The 24,467-nt window shown below is 34.1% G+C and overlaps 2 protein-coding genes across 2 annotated transcripts; both read right to left on the bottom strand.

Moving 5' to 3' along the window:
• Window positions 1-17,052: 17,052 nt before the first annotated feature.
• Window positions 17,053-19,770, bottom strand: LOC112744997 (protein NRT1/ PTR FAMILY 6.1-like). The gene is made up of 2 exons (XM_072236270.1): window positions 19,102-19,770; window positions 17,053-18,866 (listed from the first exon to the last, which is right to left on the bottom strand). Exons 1-2 carry the CDS (start codon window positions 19,325-19,327, stop codon window positions 17,209-17,211), a joined length of 1,884 nt encoding a protein of 627 aa, XP_072092371.1. The 5' UTR covers window positions 19,328-19,770; the 3' UTR covers window positions 17,053-17,208.
• Window positions 19,771-21,168: 1,398 nt separating this feature from the next.
• Window positions 21,169-24,467, bottom strand: LOC112744996 (uncharacterized). The gene is made up of 7 exons (XM_072236269.1): window positions 23,999-24,467; window positions 23,297-23,468; window positions 23,116-23,165; window positions 22,472-22,772; window positions 22,037-22,225; window positions 21,763-21,945; window positions 21,169-21,580 (listed from the first exon to the last, which is right to left on the bottom strand). The coding sequence occupies exons 1-7, from the start codon at window positions 24,169-24,171 to the stop codon at window positions 21,338-21,340; spliced, it is 1,311 nt and encodes a 436-aa protein (XP_072092370.1). The 5' UTR covers window positions 24,172-24,467; the 3' UTR covers window positions 21,169-21,337.

Here is a 24,467-nt window from a genome sequence, read left to right as displayed (position 1 = left end):
TTAAGCTTGAATTGCTTGCTTGTCCCTGTGTGATTTATTTTCACGAAAATGATCTGATATGATGATTAGGACGACAGCTAAGAACTTACTTTCTTGATTGCTTGTCCTATATGTTGAATGCTTTCAATTTCAACAGTTCTTATATTATCTTAACCACATGTTTCATGTCAATAAAATTTCAATCAAGTTTAATTTACTGTATGTAGTATAGCCAGATCCAATATATATAATTTCTTGCATCTATATATACCTGATATCTTAATTATGATTACGCAACATTTGTTGATCTGATCAAATACTACTCATGCATTCCATGTTGGAAAAACATGTTTGATTGTGTGCATGGTGCTCAGATACATGCCTGCGATTTGGTTAAAATGATACTCGCTGAAACCAATGTCAATGTTGGTTTTTTTTTTTTTCAACTTTTTCCCTAACAAGTAGCCATATGTTAGTCAAAGTTAATTAGTGCACAAATCCAATGCATATCCTTCAATTTTCCCCACTCCGGATAATTAAGAAGGTAAATTCTTCACTTCTAAAAAGAAAATAATAAAGAGGCGCATTGCATTTTAGGGGAAAAAAATGTAAAAGATCAGACTAATTTTTGTGATATGAAAAAGAATATTTTAAGTAATTTAATTTAATGATAATTATCGTATAAAAACTAAAAGACTAATTTTTTTGTGAGTTTTATGATACTTACAATTTTTACATATTTTATTTTCATAAAAGAATGGACCCGTAAAAAATATATCGTTCAATATTAAGATTTAGACAATTTAAACAAAATATTTGTAGATAACATAAAAATATATCGTTAACAATTTTTTTATATTTTATTATTAATTTTTTGATATTAATATATATTATTTTAATATTAAATAAAATCTTAATAAAATTATTTTTCAATGTAAATAAATATTTATTGTTATAAATATTAACAATAGTAAAATTTTTTTATTTAATGTTAAAATAATATATATTGATATAAAAAAATTAATAGTAAACTATAAAAATAATTGTTAACAAAAATTTTGGTAAAATTATAATTTAATAATTAAAAAATTATTGAAGGATATCTTAAAAAAAATAATTTAATTATTAATTAAAAAAATATTTTGGTAAAATATAATTTAATTAATAAAAAATAATTTATTAAAGAGTATTTTATTTAGCAAAATTTAATGACAAAAAAATAAAATTTTTGCTAAAGAGTATTTTTATAAAAAATAATTTATTTTTTTTAAAAATAGATAAAGTTAATATTAGATAACACAAAAAAATTTAAAATAGATTAAAATAAGATTTTTTAAAAGTTATAAAAAAAATATATATATTTCATAAATAGAAAAGAAAGGAATATCATTTTAGTATCTCGTAGAGAATAATAATGGTATTTTCTCTATTTTTTATCAAACAAAACACCAATATCACCTATGTACAGAACCAGTTGTTGGGTATTGTGAAACTCACAAGACATCACATAAAAGAGAATATATAGCTCTCTAGTTATATAGAAGAATGTCTATATATAACAGTAGTAATCAAAATGGGAAAATTTTATTTTCTCAAAACTATAATACTGTTTTATCCACAGAGAGTAAATACATGTCATTTTGAACGTGAAAAGTGTCGCTTGCAGGTATGATAACAAACACCTGGAACATCCCCAACCGTGGTCGGAAAGACGACCGCACTTCATTTCTTGACCAAGCTTTGAAATTTTGACTAATAATAGCCAAACATTTTTTGTTACTATATCTCTCTATTCAACCCATCAAAAATTAATTTGTCACATTTTCATTTAAGAATTTATCAATTGATTAATAAATTTTTGTATATACAAGATAAAATTATCCGTAATATTTATTTAAGTTGACAAATAATTTATCACTTTATGCCAGAATTTCATTCATATTTAAATTTTAACTAATAACGGCCAAACTTTTGAGAATATATGCTGCATTTACTAAAAAAATTAGGAAAAATATAGGTAATCAATAATATTTTTGAATAATGTGTGAATAATGTAAATTAATAGAGTTAAAAAAATAAATCAATCTTAAATTTAAGGAAAAGTATAGGTCTCTAAATTTAATTAATAGCATTAAATTAGAGTATAATGTATTCTTATTTGATTGGTGGTTGTTCATGTTGTTTAAGATAGTCATTATTTACCTAACACTCTCCAAAAATTATTCATAAATTTGATAAAAGATTAAATCTGTATGTGAACAATAAAAGATACCAAATTAAATAGTTTTCATAATTAAATATAAAAAAAGTTAAGAGACACACTTTTTTTTATCAATTTTAGTTCGCATTTAATTAGTATAGTATTTTTGTATAATAATATAATAGATGATATATTTAGATTTTATATATAAAGAATTTATCTATCTTGTGTTTTAAGAATATATATTAAGATTATAAATTAAAAAAAAAAATACTTAAAATATAAAAAATTTAAAATCTTTTATTCATAGAAACCTTATCATATATGCATGTGCTATATATATATATATAAAATGTAGACTAAAATAATAAGATTTGTTGATCTTCTAACACTACACAAAATAAATGAATCATGAACGTACCTATGCATTCTGCATGTATATATAGCATATTACCATGCATGCATGGAAGTGATAGCAGCTTGCAGCCCTAAATTGAGAAAAGCAGAGATCAGATCATTATGGAAGTGTGAATGACTTCATCTAAAGATGCAATTAATAATACTACTTGTTTCTGTGTGGACAACGGCTCCAAAGCATAGCTTATCTCACTTAACGTTTGAACTTACCTTTCTTTGGACGGTATAAAGTATATGTCGGCTTCTCAAAAAGAGTGACGGTGGATATCTATAAAGGCACTCCAATCTTTAAATTAGAATAAATATCAGATGATGGAGATGACATTCAGAGTAAATAATGTATCTTTTTTTTATTTTTAGGTTTTTATATTTAAAGTTGTTGTGCTATAGGCGGTTACCCACGTTTTTGATTTGTCTAGGATATTGGCCTGATTTTGTGGTGAGTGTATCGGGGTGGTGTTTTAACTTCGTGTGAATAAGTTCGTTAGGAGAATAAATTCATTTTGATTTATTTGGCATGTGTTAATTGATTTGGATTCCGATTTATAGGTATAACTGATCGGACTATAACTAATGAATCACAGCCCCTAAACTTGACCTATAAAATTTTTTAATTGGATAGATTGAGCTTTCGACCTATAATTCAGAATCTAAATATCGGTCCAAAGCTCAACTTGTGAATTTGAAAAATTAGGAAAAAAGGTGAGACAGATTTTTGGCAGCAATGTTTTGGACAAATAGGTAGGTTGGGGTATAAAATACGAATTGTTTTTTTTTTTTTAGAAAAGGAATGTGTAAATTTTTTGCCTGCAAAGTATATAAATAAATTAAAATCTTGGAAATAGTAAGCAAAATAATTGAAAAGACGTGTAATGAATGCCCTTGGGAGATGTATGCAGTTATTACTAATGTATGCAGTTACATACTCTGATCACGATTGACGGTCCTGATTGATTAGAGTATTGGTTTTTCATTTGGGGTGTTGATTTGGTGAGTTAGTAGATATGATTTTGTAATCGTGGTGTAAAATTTTGGAGTTATAGTTTTTCTTTGTGGTTAGCTATCCATTGAAGTTTTCAAAGATTTTTAAAGATGAATAAAAAAGGTTAATGTATTTTGATTTGTTGTTTGTGTAGTGTAATTGTTGCTCGTTGTGGTTTAAAAAATGGAAAAGGAAAAGGGTAATAAAGGGAGAAGGGAAATCAAAAGGGAATAGGAGAGGAAAAAGAATAACAGATGGGGAGGAGGAAGATAAAATTGTTGAGGAAGTTTTTGTTTGGGACCCAAATAATCCATTTTCGTGGGTTGCAAATTCTGTCAAGGAATGAGTTTCTGTACGTAGTATATTCCAATTAGGTGCATCGTCTACTTGGGTTAGAGAGGGTGAAGCTTTGAAAATTAAATTTTTACTGTGTAATGTTGTTGATCATGTATATCATAGGAGTGATGGATTTGATTTCTTCTTTATGTATATCTGTGTACTCGTTGAGCTTGGTGTTAGATTCTCATTTTCAGAGTTGGAGCATGGTGTATTGATGCAGTTAAAATGTGTACCGTCGCAATTGTATCTTAACTCATGGACATTTGTGAGAAGGTTTGAAGTATTGATGGCTCATTTGAAGATTGAACCTTCGTTGGAAGTGTTTTTTGCACTATTCCAGGCTAAAGGTGTGAAATGGGGAGGTTGGTTGAACCTGGCTAGTGCGTCGAGCCGAGTTATATTTAGTTTATATAAGTCGTCATTTAAGGGGTTTAAGTCGATATATATAAAGGTAAGTGTTGTTGAGAATGAGTTTCCATGGTATGTAGATGAGTGTTTGCTAGAAAAATTTCCGTTATATTGGTGTCCTAGGCCTCGACAAATGTTGGGTATGGAGAGGATGGAGTATAGGAATAAAATGGTGGTGGAGTTTCTGGTGAATAATATTTCGTTTTCAAAATTGTTGTCTGTTGCAGTGTTGCTTGAGTGGGAAACGGATAGGGACGCAGTGTCTGAGTATATATATAACATAAGAATATTTTCAAGTATACTTTTTATGAATGTGGTGTGTGATATATGCTTTTTTGTCTGTTTTCCAATAGCCTGCGTGCCTTTTTTAGGACTAAGAATGTGGCCAGGGAGGGATCTACACGTAATGTGAAAACTGATGGAGGTGCTGAGGTGAATCAGTTGTCGCCGGCGAAGAAGGTTAATTATAAGAGGAAAAGGGGGGGGGGGGAATGATAACAAGAGTAAGGTGGTAGATTTGACCGAGGACAAGTTTGCTGGGAAAGAGGTCGATCTGAACCAAGTGAAAAAGTTTACCGGACACGGGTAAAAGGGTGATGAAGACCTTACATCGTTGGGGAGTGAGCACTTTCCGTTGACACTGGTGGCTAATGAATACGGTCAGAGCACTGCCGATGTGAAGCTCGTCCATGATGTTGGTGATGCCGGTGCTGCGCAATATTTGCAGGTAACTATAGTATTTATAGGATTTTGTTTTTTATTGACTTTGGTTTGTATTATTTGTATTAGGTATTTATTGTTGTATTTCATAGGTGATGGGGCTCGACTGATGTCCATTGGCCGTACTCAAAAGCTGAAACATACTAGGGATACTTTTGACAAAGCCAGCATGGATCAGATTGTGCAAGAGAATATAGAGAAAAGTAATAAGATCCGAGAAGCATTGGAACAAGTTAAGGTGTTAGAGGAGAAGATGAAATTGTTTGATAAAAGGGAGAAAAAATTAAAGAAGGAGAAAACAAGTATGGAAGCTAGGGTAGTTGTATTAGGTGTGGATAAAAAAGAGTTGGAGAATGGCAAGGAGGACCACGGCCTAGAAATGTTTGTTGCCGGGTTTGAAAGAGTTATGGAGCAGGTGAGGTTTTTGGCTTCAGAAATGGATTTGTCTGCAATGAATCTGTGCAAAGTTGTTGTGGGTGGGGAGCTGATAGAAGATGAGGACCAAGATGAAGAAGGGTAGGGTGAGAACCCTGGTGCACCATGAGATCGGATTGAAAAAATAGGTTGTTTTAGGTTGTTTTTAATTTTCTTATTTTGACATTTTGGAAAACTGATGGCTTGAGTGTAACTCAGCCAAATACTGTTTAACTGTTAGTTTGTTTAATCTTAACTTGGTTTTTGGTTAGACATGTCAAAGCAGTGTTTTTCTATAGTGTATGTTAATATGCATTTTGAAAAATTAGTTGGTATTTTGAATGATAATGTTTTTAATAATCTGTTTCGTATGCGTAGGTGTCTAATTTTGCTATATACACGTGACTGACTACCTTGGTTTCGATAATTATTGTGTGAGTTTGAGAATATGACAATTGTTGATTGATTCTTATGGAAAGTTTTGGATTGTTATAAGTCATTATTGGACGTTGAGTGTCATTATCCTATGACATATAAAGCGGTTTAATGAATTAAAAATGCAACAAGAGTCTTGTTGAGATAAAGAATTGTACTATTAGATAGTGAAAAAACCTTCATAATTTGGAGGTGTGAGAGGTGTGCCTCATTAAAATCTCTCCATAAAAATCTAACCAAGGGATAAATTTTGGTAGTAGGAAAAAGAGTACATCACCTGTTTCGACTTATAGACTTAACTATAATGAAACTTTAAAGACAAGATATTCCAAGTACTTGGGAGGTCATTGCCTTCTAAAGTTTGTACTTTATATGCTCTGCATTCTATAACTTTATGTATGCGAAAAGGGTCTTCCCAGTTGGCACTTAGTTTCCCATGACCTGGTGATTTTCGGGTTTTTCTAAGGACGAGGTCTCCTTTGTGGAATGATCTCGACTTGATTCTTTTGTTATACTTCCGATCTATAGCAAGTTGAGTTGCACGTTGTTGGATTAGTGTTTTGTCTCTAATTTCTTCTACTAGGTCGAGCTCGGTTGCTCTTAGCTCGGTATTTTCATCGTCAGTGATACTTTGTGTTTGGTTGGATTGATGTGATATTTTGACCCGTATCATGGCATCACAACCACATACTAGTCGGAAAGGAGTCTCTTTAGTTCATGGTTGGTTTGAGGATTCAGGTTTGCCAAGGCAGGTAAATCTTCCGAGTTATAAACTGCTTGTACATATTGTTGGCTGGTTTGCTTTGAAATGTTTGCTTTAAGACTTGCGTTATAGCATTGTTTGGCCTCCTTTTGATCGGCATGGATGGTGACAATTTTATTGTCCTGTGAGGAAAACTTAATGCACAAATATAAAGTAGAAACAATAGCATGAAAAGCAATTAAAGAAAGTCTGCCTAGAATGATATTATATGAGTTTTTACAGTCCACAACCAAGTATTGAACATGTAGAGTTTTACAATTAGGATAGTTGCCTAATGTCATTTGTAACTATATATAACCTTGGATTGGAACGTGCTCACCTGAGAAACCTACCAATTCTCCTGTTGATGGTTGGAGAGCTTTGTCACTTAGTTTCATTCTTTGGTATGTGGAATAAAAAAGTACATCAGCGCTGTTGTCTGGGTAAATGAGGACTTTTTTTGTAGTGAGATAACTACGGAATCATCCAAGTTTTTGTCTATTGCTTTGTGTAGGTTGGTTCAGAATCAGTAACTAACATCATGGTCCTATAGGTCCTTTTTATGGCCGAATTGTTACATTTGCCACCTGTGAAAACACCAGAAATACAGTTAATAATTATGCGAGGTGGGTTAGGGTTTTCGTCTACCTCATTTTCTTTGTCTCTATGATTGTCATTTGATTTGGAGTGTTGGCCAAGATTTTCTGCAGTTCGCCGATGTCCTCGGCTGTCAATGTATTTGTCTAACAACCCTTGGCGAGCTAGCTTTTCGAGGAGGACTTTTTCTATAACATAGTCGGTCGTGGTATGTCCGTATTTTTTATGGAAGGAGCAATACTTGGACTTATCTACTATCACTGATCTTGATACATCCCTGCTTTGTTTGGAGGTTTGATCAATTTTGAATGTAAGATGTCTTTGATAATGTCCTCTCTTTTGGTGTTGAAAGGGGTGTACGTATCAAATTTTGGCATTAGTTTGAAAGGCTTTTGATCTGTTTTATTGCTCGGAAACTTGTTCCGCTTTTCCTCCTCCCTATTAGGGTTAAGCCTTTGTGCTTTTTGGATTTGTTAGAGCTTTTCTATCTCAATTTAGCTTGTTGCCTTTTCTCGAAACTCAGCTAGCGTCTTTGGTTTTATCACGACTATAGTCTCTTGGAATTTTTCAGAGCGGAGTTTACTTTTCATGGCGTACAGGTGGACTTTTGGGTTGAGATTAAGTATCTCCATGGTTGCCTTGGCAAACTTTGTCATATAGTCTTTAAGGCTTTTGTGTTGTTCTTACTTTATAGTGCTGAGATAATCTGAATCATGCACATAAATATTTGATAAATGCAACAAAGTTGTTGACGAAGAAGTCGGTCAACTCGTCAAAACTTGATACAGAACCTGCAGATAAATTAGAAAACCAGATCAAGACAGTACCATCTAAAAAGGTAGGGAATGTTCGGCATAGTATTGAATCGGATGCACTGTTCATAAACAGCATCGAGTATAACTTGGTGACATGTATGTTGGGATCGCATATTCCTTCATAAGGTTTTAGTGCCATTGGTACGGTGAAATTTTTGGGCATCTGAAAGTCCATGATATCTTTTGAAAATGGATTGGTCCTCTTCACCAATGGCTTCATGGAGGTTGTTATGATAGGCTTAGCTTCTGATGTATGCTCTTCCTTGTGATCTTTGTTCTCAGGGTTTTTGTGTTCTCCCCCTTTGCTTCGGCTATTTTGCCGCTGATTCAATAGGTCGACCATTCGTTGATTTTCCAGTCGCAGGGACTCGTTGATGGCCAATAGCTCAGTCTGCGTTGGGGGAGGTGTAAGAACCAGAGTAACTGCTTTAATAAAATAATAATTTAATTGTTCGAAATAGGTTCAAAAATATAGAAATGATATTTTAAAAATAAAAGGTGAAATTTGAATTCAATGAATTTTTTGAGTGAAAAAATGTATCTTTTACGAAAATTTTTTGCAAAAATGCGTACGGACACTTAAGCCGACAATATTGGCTCTAGTCTGACCGGTACCACGTATTGAGAAAAATAAGATTTTGAAAATTGAATTTATTATTTTGAAAGGACAAAAATAATTTAAAATTTAAAACCGGGAGCTAATCTTAAAGGTTTTAGCCCAAAGTGGGCCAAACAGACCTAAAATGCTAACGGGTTAAACTGGGCCCAAGCCCAACATATATAAACCTCTTTCAATGAGCATTCAGCTCATTCTTGCCCTAATTTTGTGAAGGGAGAAGATAAGAGAAGTTACTATTTATCTTCTCCTTCATTTGGCCATAACTTGAGCTACAAAGCTCCAATTGACGAGTCGTTTACGGCTACGCAAAGTTCTCGCTGAGCCCGTCATTTCTAACTAAGGTTTGTAAGTAGGAACTCAAAAATCGCACTCCATTTTCCTGCCCTAATTTTTTGCATTTTTACATTTGGTTTTTGAGTGGATTTTATTATTTTGTTTGTTTAAGAGTGATCTAGCATTGGAATATTGTTGGTTTTACCCTTAATCTCGTTGGATAAAGTAAGGTCTCACTAAAACCTTGTGTTTAATTATTTTTGTGAATCCTAGGTTTGATATTGGTATGTTGTATGATGTTAGATTGAGTTTTGATGTTTGTTGGAGTTGGTTTGAGACTTTTGGATCGAGCTTGGTGGCTTCGTTTTGGTGTTTGGTGTATTTTGGGAATCGGTCAAGGTATGGTTTCAGTTTCCTTTATGTAATATGTAATGTTTTTGGATACTTAGATTAGTTGACCTTACGATAGGATTGAATGATACTGGTGTATGATTAAATATATGTGAATTTATGTTTGATGATGAAGAGGATGATATAGAGTGTTGGAATGTGTGATATATGAATTATGATGAATATATGATGAATATTGATGTTGAATTTGATTATGATGAGTGATAATAAATATTGATGATGAGTTGAGGACATTGGGTTTTGATATTGTAGTTGATGTTGGTATTGAATGATAGTGAATAATGTATATGAAGAGTTATATTGTGTGAAAATTGTTGAGGTTGAGCTATTGATTATAAATTGTGGATTTTGTTGAATTGTATAGAAAGAAGTGGAAGAGAATGAGTGAAATAGGTGTTCAATTAAGAAAAATACTATAAAATGGTAAATTGATGTAGGAGGTAGTGTTTTATGATATTTGGGTATGCTTTGAGTTGTTTTGGATTTGGAAGTTTTGGAAAACTAGAGAATTGTCACTTTTGGTAAAAATCCATTTTTGGTAAACTTTGGCGAATCATAACTTGAACATCAGTTTTTAAAATTAGTTGAAATTTATTTTAAATTAAAGATGATTTAAAGAGATTTAAAATGATATAAAGTTTGAGGAAAATAGAGTTTAGTAGAAGAAGTTATGAACGTTTAAATTTTGGTGTTTAAAACTAAAATTTTTGCAACTTGACATTTTTCTACAATCTGAGAAACATGTGTATACGGACATCTTCATACGCGGACGTGCGTCTCTGCCAAGCCTTCTCGCGTACGCGGTCCATGCATGCGTACTCGGAATGGTCCAAATTTTGGAGTGTGCGTACACACACTTGGGCATGCGTACGCACCTCCCCTATTTTACTGAAAAATAGTTTTTCTTCACTTTTCAAGGGTTCTCTTGCTTTCCAAAATTATTTATCTACTGTTTAAGATTGCTAACTAGTAATTAGGCCTTAAGACCAATAGAAATGGGTTAGTGAACTAAATTGGTAATTTCTGGATGAGTTTAGAAGACGGAGACTTAGGTTTCTGAAGTTGTGGGTAAGCGGATGGAGTACTATATTGGAGATGACTAAGAGGACTTGAGAGGTGATGATAGATGATAAATTTGAGAAAATGGAAACTGATGATGGTTATGGTGAGTTGAGAACTCAGAAATGAATGATGAACTTGTTGAATGTTGAAAGTGTGCCAGGCATTATATCCTCGGAACGATAGTATGCCGGGCACTATATCCCTAGAATGTTGAGACTTGAGAATTGAGAATAGTTTGAGATTAGCAAATGGTGATGATCGATGATGATTTGAGGTTGATGGACTGGTGGGATGTTGACAGTGTGCCAGGCACTATATCCTTGGAATGATAGTGTGCATGGCAATATATCCCTGGGATTGAATTATTATTGATAACCTTATCAGTCGCAAGAGTGTGCTAAGCACTATATCCTCGGATGTGGTAGAAAGGCGACATCCGAAAGGATGTATCCGGTTGGCATTTATGGACCGACAAGTGATATCAAGAGCCAATAGGATAGGCATTCATCATGTGCATCTTCTATGTGTTTTGTTTGCTTTGCCTAATTGTATGTTTTGGCTAAATGTAAAATATGCTTACTTGCTAGTTGTACTACTTGCTGTACATGTATACTACTTGTGTTTTACTTGCTTGGATTATCTGTGATTGTCTGGTGCTGAGGAGGTTAGGTAGGCAGCGACGATGGGATCGCATGTAGGGTAGGTTGGCGAAGACTGTGGGATAGCGGTGTATTTTGGTATTAGTTAGAAATCCCTTACGTTTAGATAACCCTATTTATGGTTTATGGTTTAATTTATTTATTTTGTTAAGCTTGAATATCGGTATCGATGTGAAGTTCTAGGATTGCCTTTGGCGTCCCGGAACCTTACATCTTATATATTGGGCACTCTTACCATACTGAAAATCTCCGGTTCTCATACCTGTTGTTGTTGTTTTTCAGATGCAGGTCATAACCCACCTCGGTGAGTTGCGAGATGGTAACAGAGCGGAGGATCTTTTTATCACTTTTTGTAGTTTGATATGTTCGATGTAGTTACTCTCTCATCCTTTGTATTTATATAACTTTGTTGCCTTATAGGCTTTATTTCTGAAAATTTTGAGAGATATGTTGTTGCTATTTTAAAACTTCAAAATTCTGTTATATTCAGTTTGACTAGCCAGTCTAAACTCTGCAGGGTGTGACTAGTCCTCTTTTTGTATATCATACTTATATATATATCTTGTTTACTTTAATTATTACTTTGTGTATTTTGGAGCCATCTACAAGGTTTTATATATATTATGTCTTGTTCTGTCCGTGCCTCCGTGTTTAGCTATTGTGTGTGAACGCTTCACGTTTCGTAATTCCGCTTTATACGACTCTGAGCTTTACTCCTTTATCAGGCTTCTAATTATATAAATTCTTGGATATATATATTATATATTTTAAGCTTTAGAAATGTCGTGACACTTTGTTATCCTTTGCTTTACAATTAGAGGTAAGACTTAGGGTAACGGGAAGTTACAAGAGGTGGGGAGTTGCTTAGCTCATCTGCCATAGGCTATATATGACCTGCAAAAAAAAGGTAGCGACAGTAGAGTAGGAGAAGTGAAGGTGGGGTTAGTTTAAAATTTTGGCCCCACGGTGGGCGCCAAATGTTCCTGCGTAGACAGTCAGTTCCAAGGTATAGCTTGTCTCACTCAACGTTTGGACTCGCCTTTTCTTGGACGGTATGAAATATACGCCGGCTTCTCAAAAATGACGGCAGTAGACACCTGTAAAAACACTCAAATTCTTAACTTAGAATGAGTATAAGATGATGGAGATCATATTTAGAATGAATAATATACCTTTCTTCTTTTTTTTTAGGTTTTTGTATTTAAAATCGTTGTGCTATTGATGATTATCTGCTTTTATTAATTTGTTCAGGATATTGACCTAATTTTGCGGTAAGTATACTGAGATAGTGTTTTGATTTTGTGTGGATAAATTCGTTAGGAGAATAAGTTTGTTTTGATTTATTTGGCACTTATTAATCAATTTAAATTTCAATTTAAAAAAGTTTAGGAATTAGTAATTTTGTGTTTTGTGGCCAGCACTTAACCATCAAAAGAAAAGTGAGTGATCTCCCATCATTAGATATAATTTCACACCATTAAAAATACTATTGATGACCAATTGATGATTACAAAACACAAAAATTGCTAGCCTCTAACACTCCTCTTTCGATTTATAGTTACATCTGGATCGAATTATAACTAACGGATCACTACTTATTAGCTTTCTTGGCCGTTATTAATTTCTCACTTCTAGATCAACTGAATTCCATTCCGGTAGATGATAAATAATCGATGGCACGCGTAGTCTAATCAAGTTTGCATTTTGCATTGCTCAGAATCCTGCCTCCTCCTGCTAGCTTCCTTTATTATGTTTGCAAGAGCCATACACACGTGTACGTTTACACAAGTTTATTCATTCATTCTAATCAAACAGATAGAGTATATAAGTACCTTCAATTTATTCTCTCTACAATAATTATTGTCTTAGATATTTGCATTGTGTGTCTAAGTCACTACAGCATATTCAGTTCGGGATTCCGTGGTGCAAACGCACCACTCCATTATTAGATTATTATAACTTGTCTAATTAATTTGGTCTCCCATACCATCCATCTTTTAGTAGAATTTTTATTAGCTTTAAGTTTGTAACATATCATTGTCAGAGACTCAAACTACATATATAATCTTTGTGCATTGCCATTATTAAAATACCATGCTAAGCATTATTATGTCTATAATATAATGTAATAATACATGCTTCCCAATACATATTTTGCTTGACTTGACTTCCACAAACCTTAATAAAGAGACTATAAAATCATCTCATCATCAGCTAGCTATAAGATTTGGTTCTGAGAATTATGAATTCTTCAATGCTACTATAGCACTGTTCAAGTGGTGGCTGCACATGGCCCATACACAATGATTATTACTAAGAAAATCATTAATAATTAAATCACTGTATATATATATACACGTTGTCCTATAATATGCAAATGAGTTAGTTGTATTATTTATGTTTTTTATTTATTTATTTTTATACCAAGTTATATCATAAGTAATTTTCCGTTATTAGTCAAAGAAAGTGTTTATATATATATATATATACAAAAAATATTATTTATACATTAAAATTAACTACTAAAATTAGCTATCATATAATTGTGTATGAATACATATATTGTTTAGTTTATTTTTAATATATATTTTATATTTTATCATATATTTTATACTAATAGTTAATTTTAGTAGTTAATTTTAATATACATATAATATAATATATATATTTAAAATTTACCAAAAAAAAATTCTCTTGACAAATAAGAATAAGACTATTATAACCAATAAAATAAAAATAAGTACAAAAAATAATTTCCCATGATAAGATTTAATGGATTGGCCGTGGAAAACGAATAAAGCGTGCATATCACTTTTGATGTGATGTTCGTGATTTGGTGGCAAAAATATCTATTATCTATCTCTATTTTAAAGTCAAAATGTGGCACATGTCACTTTTTTATTGTAACTAAAATCAAATTTTTTTTTTTAAAATTAAAGAATTTTTCTCTTCTTTTTACTAATTTTACAATCAAAATGTGTCACATGTCACTCTCTCATTGTAATTAAAATTAAATCCTTCTCTCCAAAATTAAAGAATTTTTCCATCCTCCTTACTAATTTTACAACCAAAATGTACCACATGTCACTCCCTCGTTGCAATTGAAATCAAATCTTTTCCTCCAAAATTAAAGAATTCTCCCTTCCTCCATCTTCTTTTCTCTATTTCTCTCATTCCTTCAATCACTCTATCTATTTTATATATCATTAATTCATTAAATCTATTTTAATATTGAAATCAAATCTATTTTGAAATTAAAATATTAAAATTGAAATTGAAATATACATATATTATGTATCATATATTACTATCTAATTTAATAATAAAATGTGTCACATGACACTCTCTTATTAAAATTGACAGAAAACAATTTTTTCAAAATTAATAAACTCCCTTCCTAAACTCTCTCATCTATCTCGCTCAATTTTTCTATTTCTCTCTACTATTTTTACTCTCTCTCTCTCTCTCTCTCTCTCTATATATATATATATATATATATATATATATATATATTAGTAATTTGACAAATCAAAATATGTTATCCAATCTTTTTTTACAATTAAAATAAAAAATTTTCTTCTAAAATTAACAAACTCTCACTCTCACTCTCATTCTTCATCTTTATATTTCTCTCTCTTTTCTCTCATTCTCTATTTTTCTATCTTTCCCTTCTACAAAAAATAAAATTAACAAAATAATATAATTTAAATAAAAAATATTATTATTATTGTTATTATATACATAGTTTTTTAATTTTTTATTTAGTTTTAAATTTTCACCGCTTATCTTTCTAATTTATATTTTCATTTCTCTTCTTTCAAATATTTATGACATATAATTTTAAGAGAATACTAATGTTATAATTAAAAGTTAAAATCAAGATTTAATTATTTTAAAAAAAAATTAATTGAGTTAATTTTATAACTATTAGTATAATTTTTTTATACTAATATCTAATTATATTTTTATATACATAGAGAGAAAAAATATTATTTTTAAATAGCAAGTATAAAAATTAATTATTTCTATTTATGCAACAGACTTAACAGTTAACACCTAATTAAATGTAAAAATATACATATTAAATTATTTTAAATTTTAGATAACGAATGTTAAAATTAATTATTAATAAAAAATTAGACTTTTCATATAAAAATATAATTATTTATTTTTTTATCTACAGATATATTAGTCTTTTTAGCCAAAGACTTTTGTTAACTTATAACTTTTTTTGTAAAAAAAAAATTTAATTTTATAAATTTTTTGTGCTATACATAATCTATACTGTCAGAACAAAATAGACCATAATTTTAAAAAATTTTAAAAAATTTATATTCTTATAATGTTATTACGAATAAAAATACTAGTAAGTTTCTCTTTCAATTATATTTTGGCTACCTTTTCGGTATACACCCAAATTTCCAAACATTAAAAAAAAAAACAATTATTGAACACTAAAATAAAAGTGAAATCGAGAAAGAAAGAAAAATAAAACAATTAATATTGTATACGCCAATAATTTTGGGTATAAATATAACATTTCTCGTTATTTTCTCTTAACGAAAATCAGACAACAAACTAAATGATGTAAAAATTGGATGGTCGAGTAGTAAGAAAATTTAAGCCACGAGCAATATCGACCGTTGAAATAAAATTAATTATGTATCATATGGAACCCGCACAACTAATAAAATAAAAGTATACAAATGATGGACGAGGAAGAAAGGTTCTTCCCCAATGAGAGAGCTAGCATTTCCTCTCTCCTAAATTATACTTTAACAGATATAGACGCGAGTTGATTAATAATTAAGCGGCAATAAAAACAGTAATAGTATTATATAATTTTTGTCACGTCATTGCTGTATTTGTAGGGGACGGCATGATTAAGATGAATACACGAGAGCAAAATAGTTGTAACTTCACTCTTATAGAGAGTACTAGTCCAACGAATTTTGTGTAATTTGATTATTAATAATATTTTTAATAATATAAAATTATATTTAATAATAAAAAATTATTTATTTTTTTTTAATAGTTAAGTGTTGATCAGACTATTAAAAAAGCGTTCACCCCTAGACTTTTTCCTCTTATATTATGCCACTTAAAGTGACATTAAATATTAAGAAATCCTTTGCATTCCAAAAAAATGTGAGTAGCAAAAATATCCTTGTCTATAGAAAGGTTCTTCAAGCATATGTATTAAATTATCTGAACTTGTCTCTTTCATTCATAACCTACCACTTTCCGGATGCATGAGGTTTGGAGAAATTAAATGGCGCAAGAACCATAGGGGCGTGAGCAAGAAACACATGTCTCTGATTTTAAAGTCTTGTTACTCAACTTCGACTTTCTGAATTTTTTGCCGTGATCGTCAAGAATCAATCTCTAGCAGCTAAGTATGACTAAAAAGTACAGCTACGATGCAAAGTGGAATCGGTGGGAAGCAAGGTTTGAAACTTTCAAAGTAGCAAAAGATTTTGTTCTCATCAATAGTATCCATACTTTTGGAGAAGATAGGAAACTGAAGAAAAAATTATATATGTGTCATTTTTATGTATATTTTTTATTTTTAATATTAAAAATTAAGTATAGATATCCTTTGCTGAACAGGAATGTAAACAACGCAGGGCTTGAGTAAGCTAGCTCTTGTTAGCTGTCATCCTATTGTTCAAAAACGTAATACCTTGTTAATTTCTTTGGGAAAAAGTCTAGGTGTCAGCAATTTTATTGAATTTTAGCCAGCATGTAACCAGCATAGCCAGCATGTAACCAGCAGAAAAATGTGAGCCATTTGATGAAATCTCACACCAATCTCACACCATTAAATCATCATTGATGGCTATTTAATGGCTACTAATCACAAAAATTGCTCTTTCTTTGGATATTGGACTTTAGGTTGTTAGGTTTTTTACTCTGATATCCATTATTATATAACAAATTTGAAAGTAAATATTAAATTCCATAACAAAGACAAGAAGCATTAGTCCATTAAAAGGCCAGGTCAGAGTGTATATATATATATGCACCAATGCACAAACCAGATTGATATATAATAACCGATAGCAAGTAAGAAGGAACGAACTTTTACAACATATATAGGATTATGGACTCATTCTGAAAACAAAAAATGAAAGTTTTACATTATAGTTGGCGTATTATGATCCTCATGAAGAGCATTATGGGGTGTAGTCCTGTATTGGTATGTATGTGCGAAATACAAGAATGAGCAGAAATTGAGAAGGCTGAATGCAGTTAGAAGCCAGTAAAAGTAATCAAACCTGGCAGTATTGATGTTCTGTGAGAGCCATGAGCGGGAGCCGTTATGAGTAGTAGTGGCGGATTTGACGATGGTGTTGATGATGGTGGCGGCAAAACAGCCTAAGCCACCAGCAAGAGCAGCATATGCAGAGCCAATGCTCTTCATGGCATCGGGTGCCTCCTCGTACAGAAATTCCAGAAGCCCCACGATGCAAAACACCTCTGCCACTCCAATGAGGCAGTACTGTATGAGAAGCCAGTAGGCGCTTAAATTCGGCATCGGCGTCAGGAAGCTGGATTCGAATCCATGCTGTACTGCATACTCTCTTCGATATTTCTCGAAGACTGCTGCCCAGGCAACGGACACGACGGAGACGGCAAGGCCGATACCCACTCTCTGGAGCTGAGAGGCGCCGTGGGGGTGGCCGGTGATGCGGCGGAAGAGGGGGACGAAGAGGGAGTAGTAGAGAGAGAGGATGAGGAAGATGCTGAGGCCAGGGAAGACGGGCATGCATGTAACGGGGAGCTTGAGATGGCCCAAGTGGGTGTTCATGGTGTATGCTTGCTGCACTGAGAGTGTGAGATACTCTGTTAGCACCACATTCAGCATTATTGTGGATGCTGCTATTGGGATGAGGCGAATGAGGATCTTGACCTCTTCCACTTGCGTGACGGTGCACAGCCTCCACGGGCTGCAGCCATCTTCCTTCAACTGCAGAGCCGCCTTGTCGAGAAAGCTGAAGTGGTCGGTGTGAGGGATCTTTCTGCTTCCCTTGATGGCAGAGTGAGAGCCGGGGAGCTCGTAGAGGCCAACGAAGCCCCCGCTTCCAAAAGGAGCGTTCCTCTTTCTGAAAGCAGCAACCAAGACCTGAGCCACCCTGGTGAGGGGGCTGCCACCAGGGAGCCTGTGCCTGTACAAGGGGGTGCCTATGAAGAAGAGAATGTTGGACAATCCCATTGCTATTGCCAGACATCCAAAGGCTGCTCCCCACCCATGCTTCATCTGGACATACACCACCACCGTGAAGGCCACAATTGCACCCACCGTCACCGACAGATAGAAAAAGTTGAAGAACCTATCCAGGTGTGCCTTGTAGTTCTTGCTCCTCTCGTCGAACTGGTCTGCTCCAAATGATGACACGCATGGCCTTATCCCTGCCGCTCCAAACCCCGTTATGTACAGCACCGTGTACAGGTAACTCATCTGCCATGGCTTCGCAGCCTCGCACTCCCCTAACAGCAGCGCCAGCTGCTCACATCCCTCTTGCTTCGGTGTAAATATCGTCATTGTTGCGCACAATGTTATTCCCGCCAAACCCGCCAGATAAATGCTAGTGAAGATGGCTATTGTCCAGTATCTCCCCAGATATGCATCTGCTAGAAAACCACCCAGTACCGATGATGCTTGAGATATCCCTAAGAAGTTGTTCACTGCATTCGATGAACTGCTGAAGGGTCTGTGCATCACGTAGAACATGAACGCCACCATGTTCACTGATAGCCCAAAATATGCCATTCTTTCTGCCATCTCATTCCCTGCACCCTCGCAAATTAATCATATTATTACGAGTACTCTAGGTAAACAATGATTATTTTGAACAACATGAATCAAAATACACTATACCCTAATTTAATGTTATTAATTAAATTTAAGATTAATTTATTCTTTTAACCCTATTAATTCACATTGTTTAAAAATATTATTGGTTACGTATACTTTTTCTATTATTATTATTAAATCCATACACATCAGAGCACTGAGAGCAATTACCAAAGATGAACAAGGCAGCAATCCAACCACCAGTCTTAGAAAGGTCAACAATGGATTTGCCATGGATATCTACCGGTGTAGATCCAGCTGGTGTTGTGTAGCCGCGACCAAATGCCATTCTTCTATCCTCAGACTCAATGAAGTGAATCCCCAGCTTCTTCCTGCTCGACATTGGTGTCCCCAACCTCCCTCCCTCCGCCGGTGACCTGATCTCCGACGAATCCATCACCAGAGATCAGACTGGGTGACCTGCGCAACACTAGATGGATAGATAGATTAGATATACCTTATAGCTTCATCCATCATCATATACATTTTCCATTTTGTTTTTCTTCTTAACACCAGTACAGTTGGGGAAGACGCCGTGTATTAAAGGTTGCTCAACTAACACGTGAAGATGCGTGGAAACTGGCCATGCTCAATAAATGATGAGCATAGTACAATCACTTACTGCAACATAAGTGGAAGCCATTAAATGTCTTCAATTTATGGCCACCTGCTCTGGAGGCTTATATTATATAATTAATTATTGCATATATGGCCCTCTCCTTGGGACCTTGACTCCTTGTGTATGGGTGTTATCTCCAACTCTTATTATTCCACACTTCGGGTTCCATCAGCATGAAAATATGGATACACAAATTATTCCCTTCTTCTCAATTGGGAGGTTGGACATTTGACTTGACGGAATATAGATTTTATGTCTATTAATTATTCGGCTTCAATGGTCATCACAACTGCATACCACAGCTACTGAGCAACTAATTAGTATTTCAACTATATCGGGTATATATAAAAATTCAATTATTTGTATATAATACATATTAAAATATAAAATATACATTTATAATGACATAAGTAATACATATATTTATATATAAATATATAATGATTATTTTAGTAACTTATTTTTAATGTATATTAGCAATTTTTGTTTTATGGGGAGTGTTAGGTAAACAATGACCATCTTGAACAACATGAACAATCACCAATTAAATAAAAACACACTACATATTTAAATTACTCACCTAAATCTTAATATTAAAATAATCATCCGTACACCTAGTGAAATGAACATTCGATATATCTATTGTTCACATTATTTAGTATTTTCATTGTCTACCTATACTTTTTCTTATTCTATTTTCACTTGCATGTGGTTAGGGCTGGCAATGGATAGGGTAGGGTAGGGTTTGGAGCCAACCCTAATCCTACTCGCAGGTTGAGATTTTTATATAAACTCAACTCTACCCTACCCACGAGTTGAGAATATCTCAACCCTAATCCTACACGTTCTTAACCAAATCCTACCTGCAGGTTACAAAAAAAGATGCAACATTATTATGTAACTTGATGATAATTTAAAATAGAACTGACTTTTATGTAAAAAAAAATATTAAATTATCAATTAATAATTTTCTTTTAATGACTAAGGATCTTTTGCATTTAGTGAGAGGTTCTTAGTTCAACATCTACTTAAAACATATTTTTATAGAAGTATATAACATATACATATATAGGGTGCGAATTGGTCGGGTAGGATTGAGGCACAACCTGCACCCTACCTTACCCGCTACGGATCGAGTTGGTAACCCTACCCGAGCGAGTGGGGTCGGATTGGGTACCCACGGGTTTAAGGAGGATGAAACAAGAAACTTGAATTTTGGAAAATAAGTTTAGTTTTATGGCTATTTAGGGAGGTGAATAATGGAGAAATACCAGAACAATAACAATTTAAGTATGCTTTTTATTAACTGGGAAAAAGACATTTTTTCGAAAGAGGGGGGGGGGGGGGGGGGGGAAATGATATTATATATTTGTCGTGCGACGGAATTTTACTAGTATAAAAACCCAAAGTGATTTAATAAAAATATTTTCCATAGGGTAAGATTACACTGAATATCATTTCTAATCCCGTGCATCGGCAAACAGAGGTTGGCTCCTTCGGGTACTACCATTTAAACAAATACTCTTATTGATTTTAATGAAATTTTAAATTACTACAAGTATGAGCAGAATAGAGCAGAATAGAGTAGAATTTAGAAACAAAAATGACACACTCAAATCTGAAAGGAACAAGCAGCGGAAATTTCGTTTTATAGTGATTTCAAGAAGCAGATTTACAGATGCAAGCAAGCCAAAGCCATGGCCCCGGTGACGGCCACAGCTGCTGCCTTTTATTAATCCATAAACGCCAACATACATTAGGGCGACATTAACCAGGATCCTCAACACTTCAGCTGACCAACTTTAAAGAGTTTGCCTTCTCCTGCAGGGAATCCAGGAGGCTATCGAAGCTCTTCTTGAAGGAATCCACCCCTTCTGCTTCAAGCTGGTCGCCAACGAAGCCCCAGTCAACACCCAACTTCTGCAGAGCATTGTACACCCCTTCTGCTTCTGATGCATTCGAATCTATTGTCCTCGATACAGTGCCATGATCAATGAATGCTTGAAGGGCTTGGTCTGGCATGGTTGATACCTGGAAAGGAACAAGGTAATGTTCTGATCATGATGAGATGCAACAAAGAAAAATTCCGATCAAGGTTTAGGGAACTTTGATTTCAAATACTGTTGGAAGTTAAAACAATCAAGACCAAAATAGAAGTCCATCATAAGTTCATAACTATAAGCATGCAGATGCTTAACAAAACAACAGCTTACAGTGTCAGGTCCAATGAGAGGAGCAACATATAAGGTGTCGGGATAGGCAGGATTCTTGACACTGGTTGATGCCCAGAGGAGCCTTTGCTTCTTTGCCCCCTTCTTAACCAAAGCCTCCCACCTTGGACCAGAAAATTTCCTTTGGTAGAGCTGATAGGCTAGTGCTGCTTGGGCTACTGCGGCCTATAAAATTCAATGTACCAAGGCATAAGCACATTGTGTAAGATCCAGAGGTAAAATAAATCCAAACAGAAACAGCATGATAAGCAGTTACCTTCCCACGTAGATTAAGAGCCTCAGGGGTGCCAATTTTCTCAAGCATCTTGTCAATTAGAGTGTCCACTCGACTGACAAAGAAAGAGGCAACACTTGTGACTCTAGAGAGGTCATTTAGGCCAGATGCCTCAAGACCATCCAAGTAAGCATCAATCACAGCTTCATATCTTGCAAGCGAGAATATCAGCTGCAGACATAAATGCCAGAAACTTAAATTTACACTCCAGCCACATTGTGAAAGAAGTCAAATCATATGGCACTTCAATTTCCTCAGTTGTAAGTTGTAACCATTGTGAGATTAAAATAACAGCACAATTTATACCTAGGATTACTTATGATGTAGCCAAACACCAAACCTAGAATAGCATACCATAACACTCTATGATATTAACCTAAGTTGCAAACTACATAGAAGGATATTGCATAAACTTACAGTCACATTCACACTTATCCCATTTGCAATGACTTCCTTGATTGAAGGGATACAAGGAGCTGTGGCAGGAATTTTTATATACACGTTGGGGCGATTAACCACTTTATGAAGCCATTTTGCAGCCTGTATGGTTCCCTTAGTATCATCTGCAAGCTTAGGAGATACTTCAACAGAGACATAGCCATCCCCGCCATCTGTTTGGTCATAAATCGGTTCAAATAGTTTGCAAGCATCTTGAATGTCCTTCACCACAAGTTCCCAATATGCACTTTCAATGTCCTTCCCTGCTTGCACGAGTTCCCTGTGTCATTGAGGAATTTCTATTTAGCTATATAAGCAGAAAATGAAATAGCTCACCATAGTGCAATTACAGACCAAAAAAAAGAGAAAAAATAAATCGTATTTGCTTTTTTCTATTTTTACTTTTTCCCTTGTAATGCTAAAGCCATTAGAATATAAGCATAGCAGCTAAACGAACAGTACACTTGAGGCAGTGAAGAGCTAATCCTCCTATCAAATTAGAAACTTAGGAGCAATGTTAACAGGGTTTATTATGCTAAATTTCCTTGCTTTACTCCAATAAAATGCAACTCACATATGATAGAAGAAATTCCATTAATACTTAGCGGAAGAGTTTGACGTACCTGAACTGATCATTGTAAGCGTTTGAGGAGGAGATAGCTTTCTGAAAGATCTGCAACATAGATAGACAAACATGTTATGCTGAGTGTCTGTCAAATGTAGTCTGTACTAATTTTTTTAGGCATCGTTATTCTGAGAAAAATATCTTCATAAATGGAGAATGATAGAAAAAAAAAAATTTACCGCAGGGTTGCTAGTTACGCCTCTGACACCACTGGCTATAAGAGGAAGCAGATCGGTAACAGGACGGCAGAGATTATCATACCATGGACTCTGGCCTTCTTTCTCATAGAGATCATGAAGTGTTGTCCTCTTTGCAACACTTCCATTTCCATCAGTGTGGGAGCATCTAACTCTGTCACACATACAGCACAATCATATTAGAATGAATGTGCCAGCTGACCAGCTCTTTTTATTAATTGATTACATTGATTTTCCATAGAGTATACATTGAATCTTTTTATGTTCATCATTAACTCAATCCTATCCTAGAAATATATAAGTATGGAGTGAAGGGCTTATTTTTCTATATATTACATGTATAAAGTAATAAATTTGAAAACATCTTAAGGAAAAATCACTTATTTAATACGGAGAAATATATAATCATATAATCTATGTAATACATGCACCAAACAAGAAAATTCAGACAAGTATAAGGACGACTACTACATTCAATCTAACAAGCTGCATTTGGTATTCTATTTCTTTTACTTAAGCTGCCTAACCCTTACTACAGGTTTCTTCGATAGTTACGATGACCATAGCAGTTCTGTTCGATTTCAGGGCTTATGCAAATCAAAGAGGGGAGGGAAAATAGAAATAATAAACGCTGCATGAGAGAGAGAGAGAGAGAGAGAGAGAGAGAGAGAGAGAGAGACTGACAGCAAAGGGGTATTGAGATTGGGAGATTGACGAATTCGGAGGGAGGCAACGGACGAGGTTCTTCTGCGATCGTGAAAAGCGAGGAAGCATTTGGGAGAAGAAGATCTGGAGCGGATCGCATCTGCCAAGGACGCTGCTGGATTCGGCGTTGAAAGCTTTGAAACGGAAGCCATTTCTTTTCCTTTGGGAATAACAAAACAAAACTCGTTCTCTCTTTCTTTCGTACAGAGAAATGAGAATGGTGGGTGATGCTGATGGTGATCGATTTTTTTATATATTAGAAAAATATTAACATATGAGTTGGTGACAACAGAGTAGGTGCGGCTTTTCAGTTGACCGGAAAGCCAGCCTCACCTGCAACAATAGTGCGAGCCTTGGGGTTAAAACCGCCAATTCACTAGTCGTTTTAGCAGCCGTGTCCTTATCTCCTCTCTGTCAATTCATCATGAAATCTATTCCTACAACAAAA

This window comes from Arachis hypogaea, chromosome 4, assembly GCF_003086295.3.
Source record: "Arachis hypogaea cultivar Tifrunner chromosome 4, arahy.Tifrunner.gnm2.J5K5, whole genome shotgun sequence".
NCBI lineage: Eukaryota > Viridiplantae > Streptophyta > Magnoliopsida > Fabales > Fabaceae > Arachis > Arachis hypogaea.
Note: the sequence above shows the minus strand (reverse complement) of the source record. Positions and strands in the feature narration are given on the sequence as shown.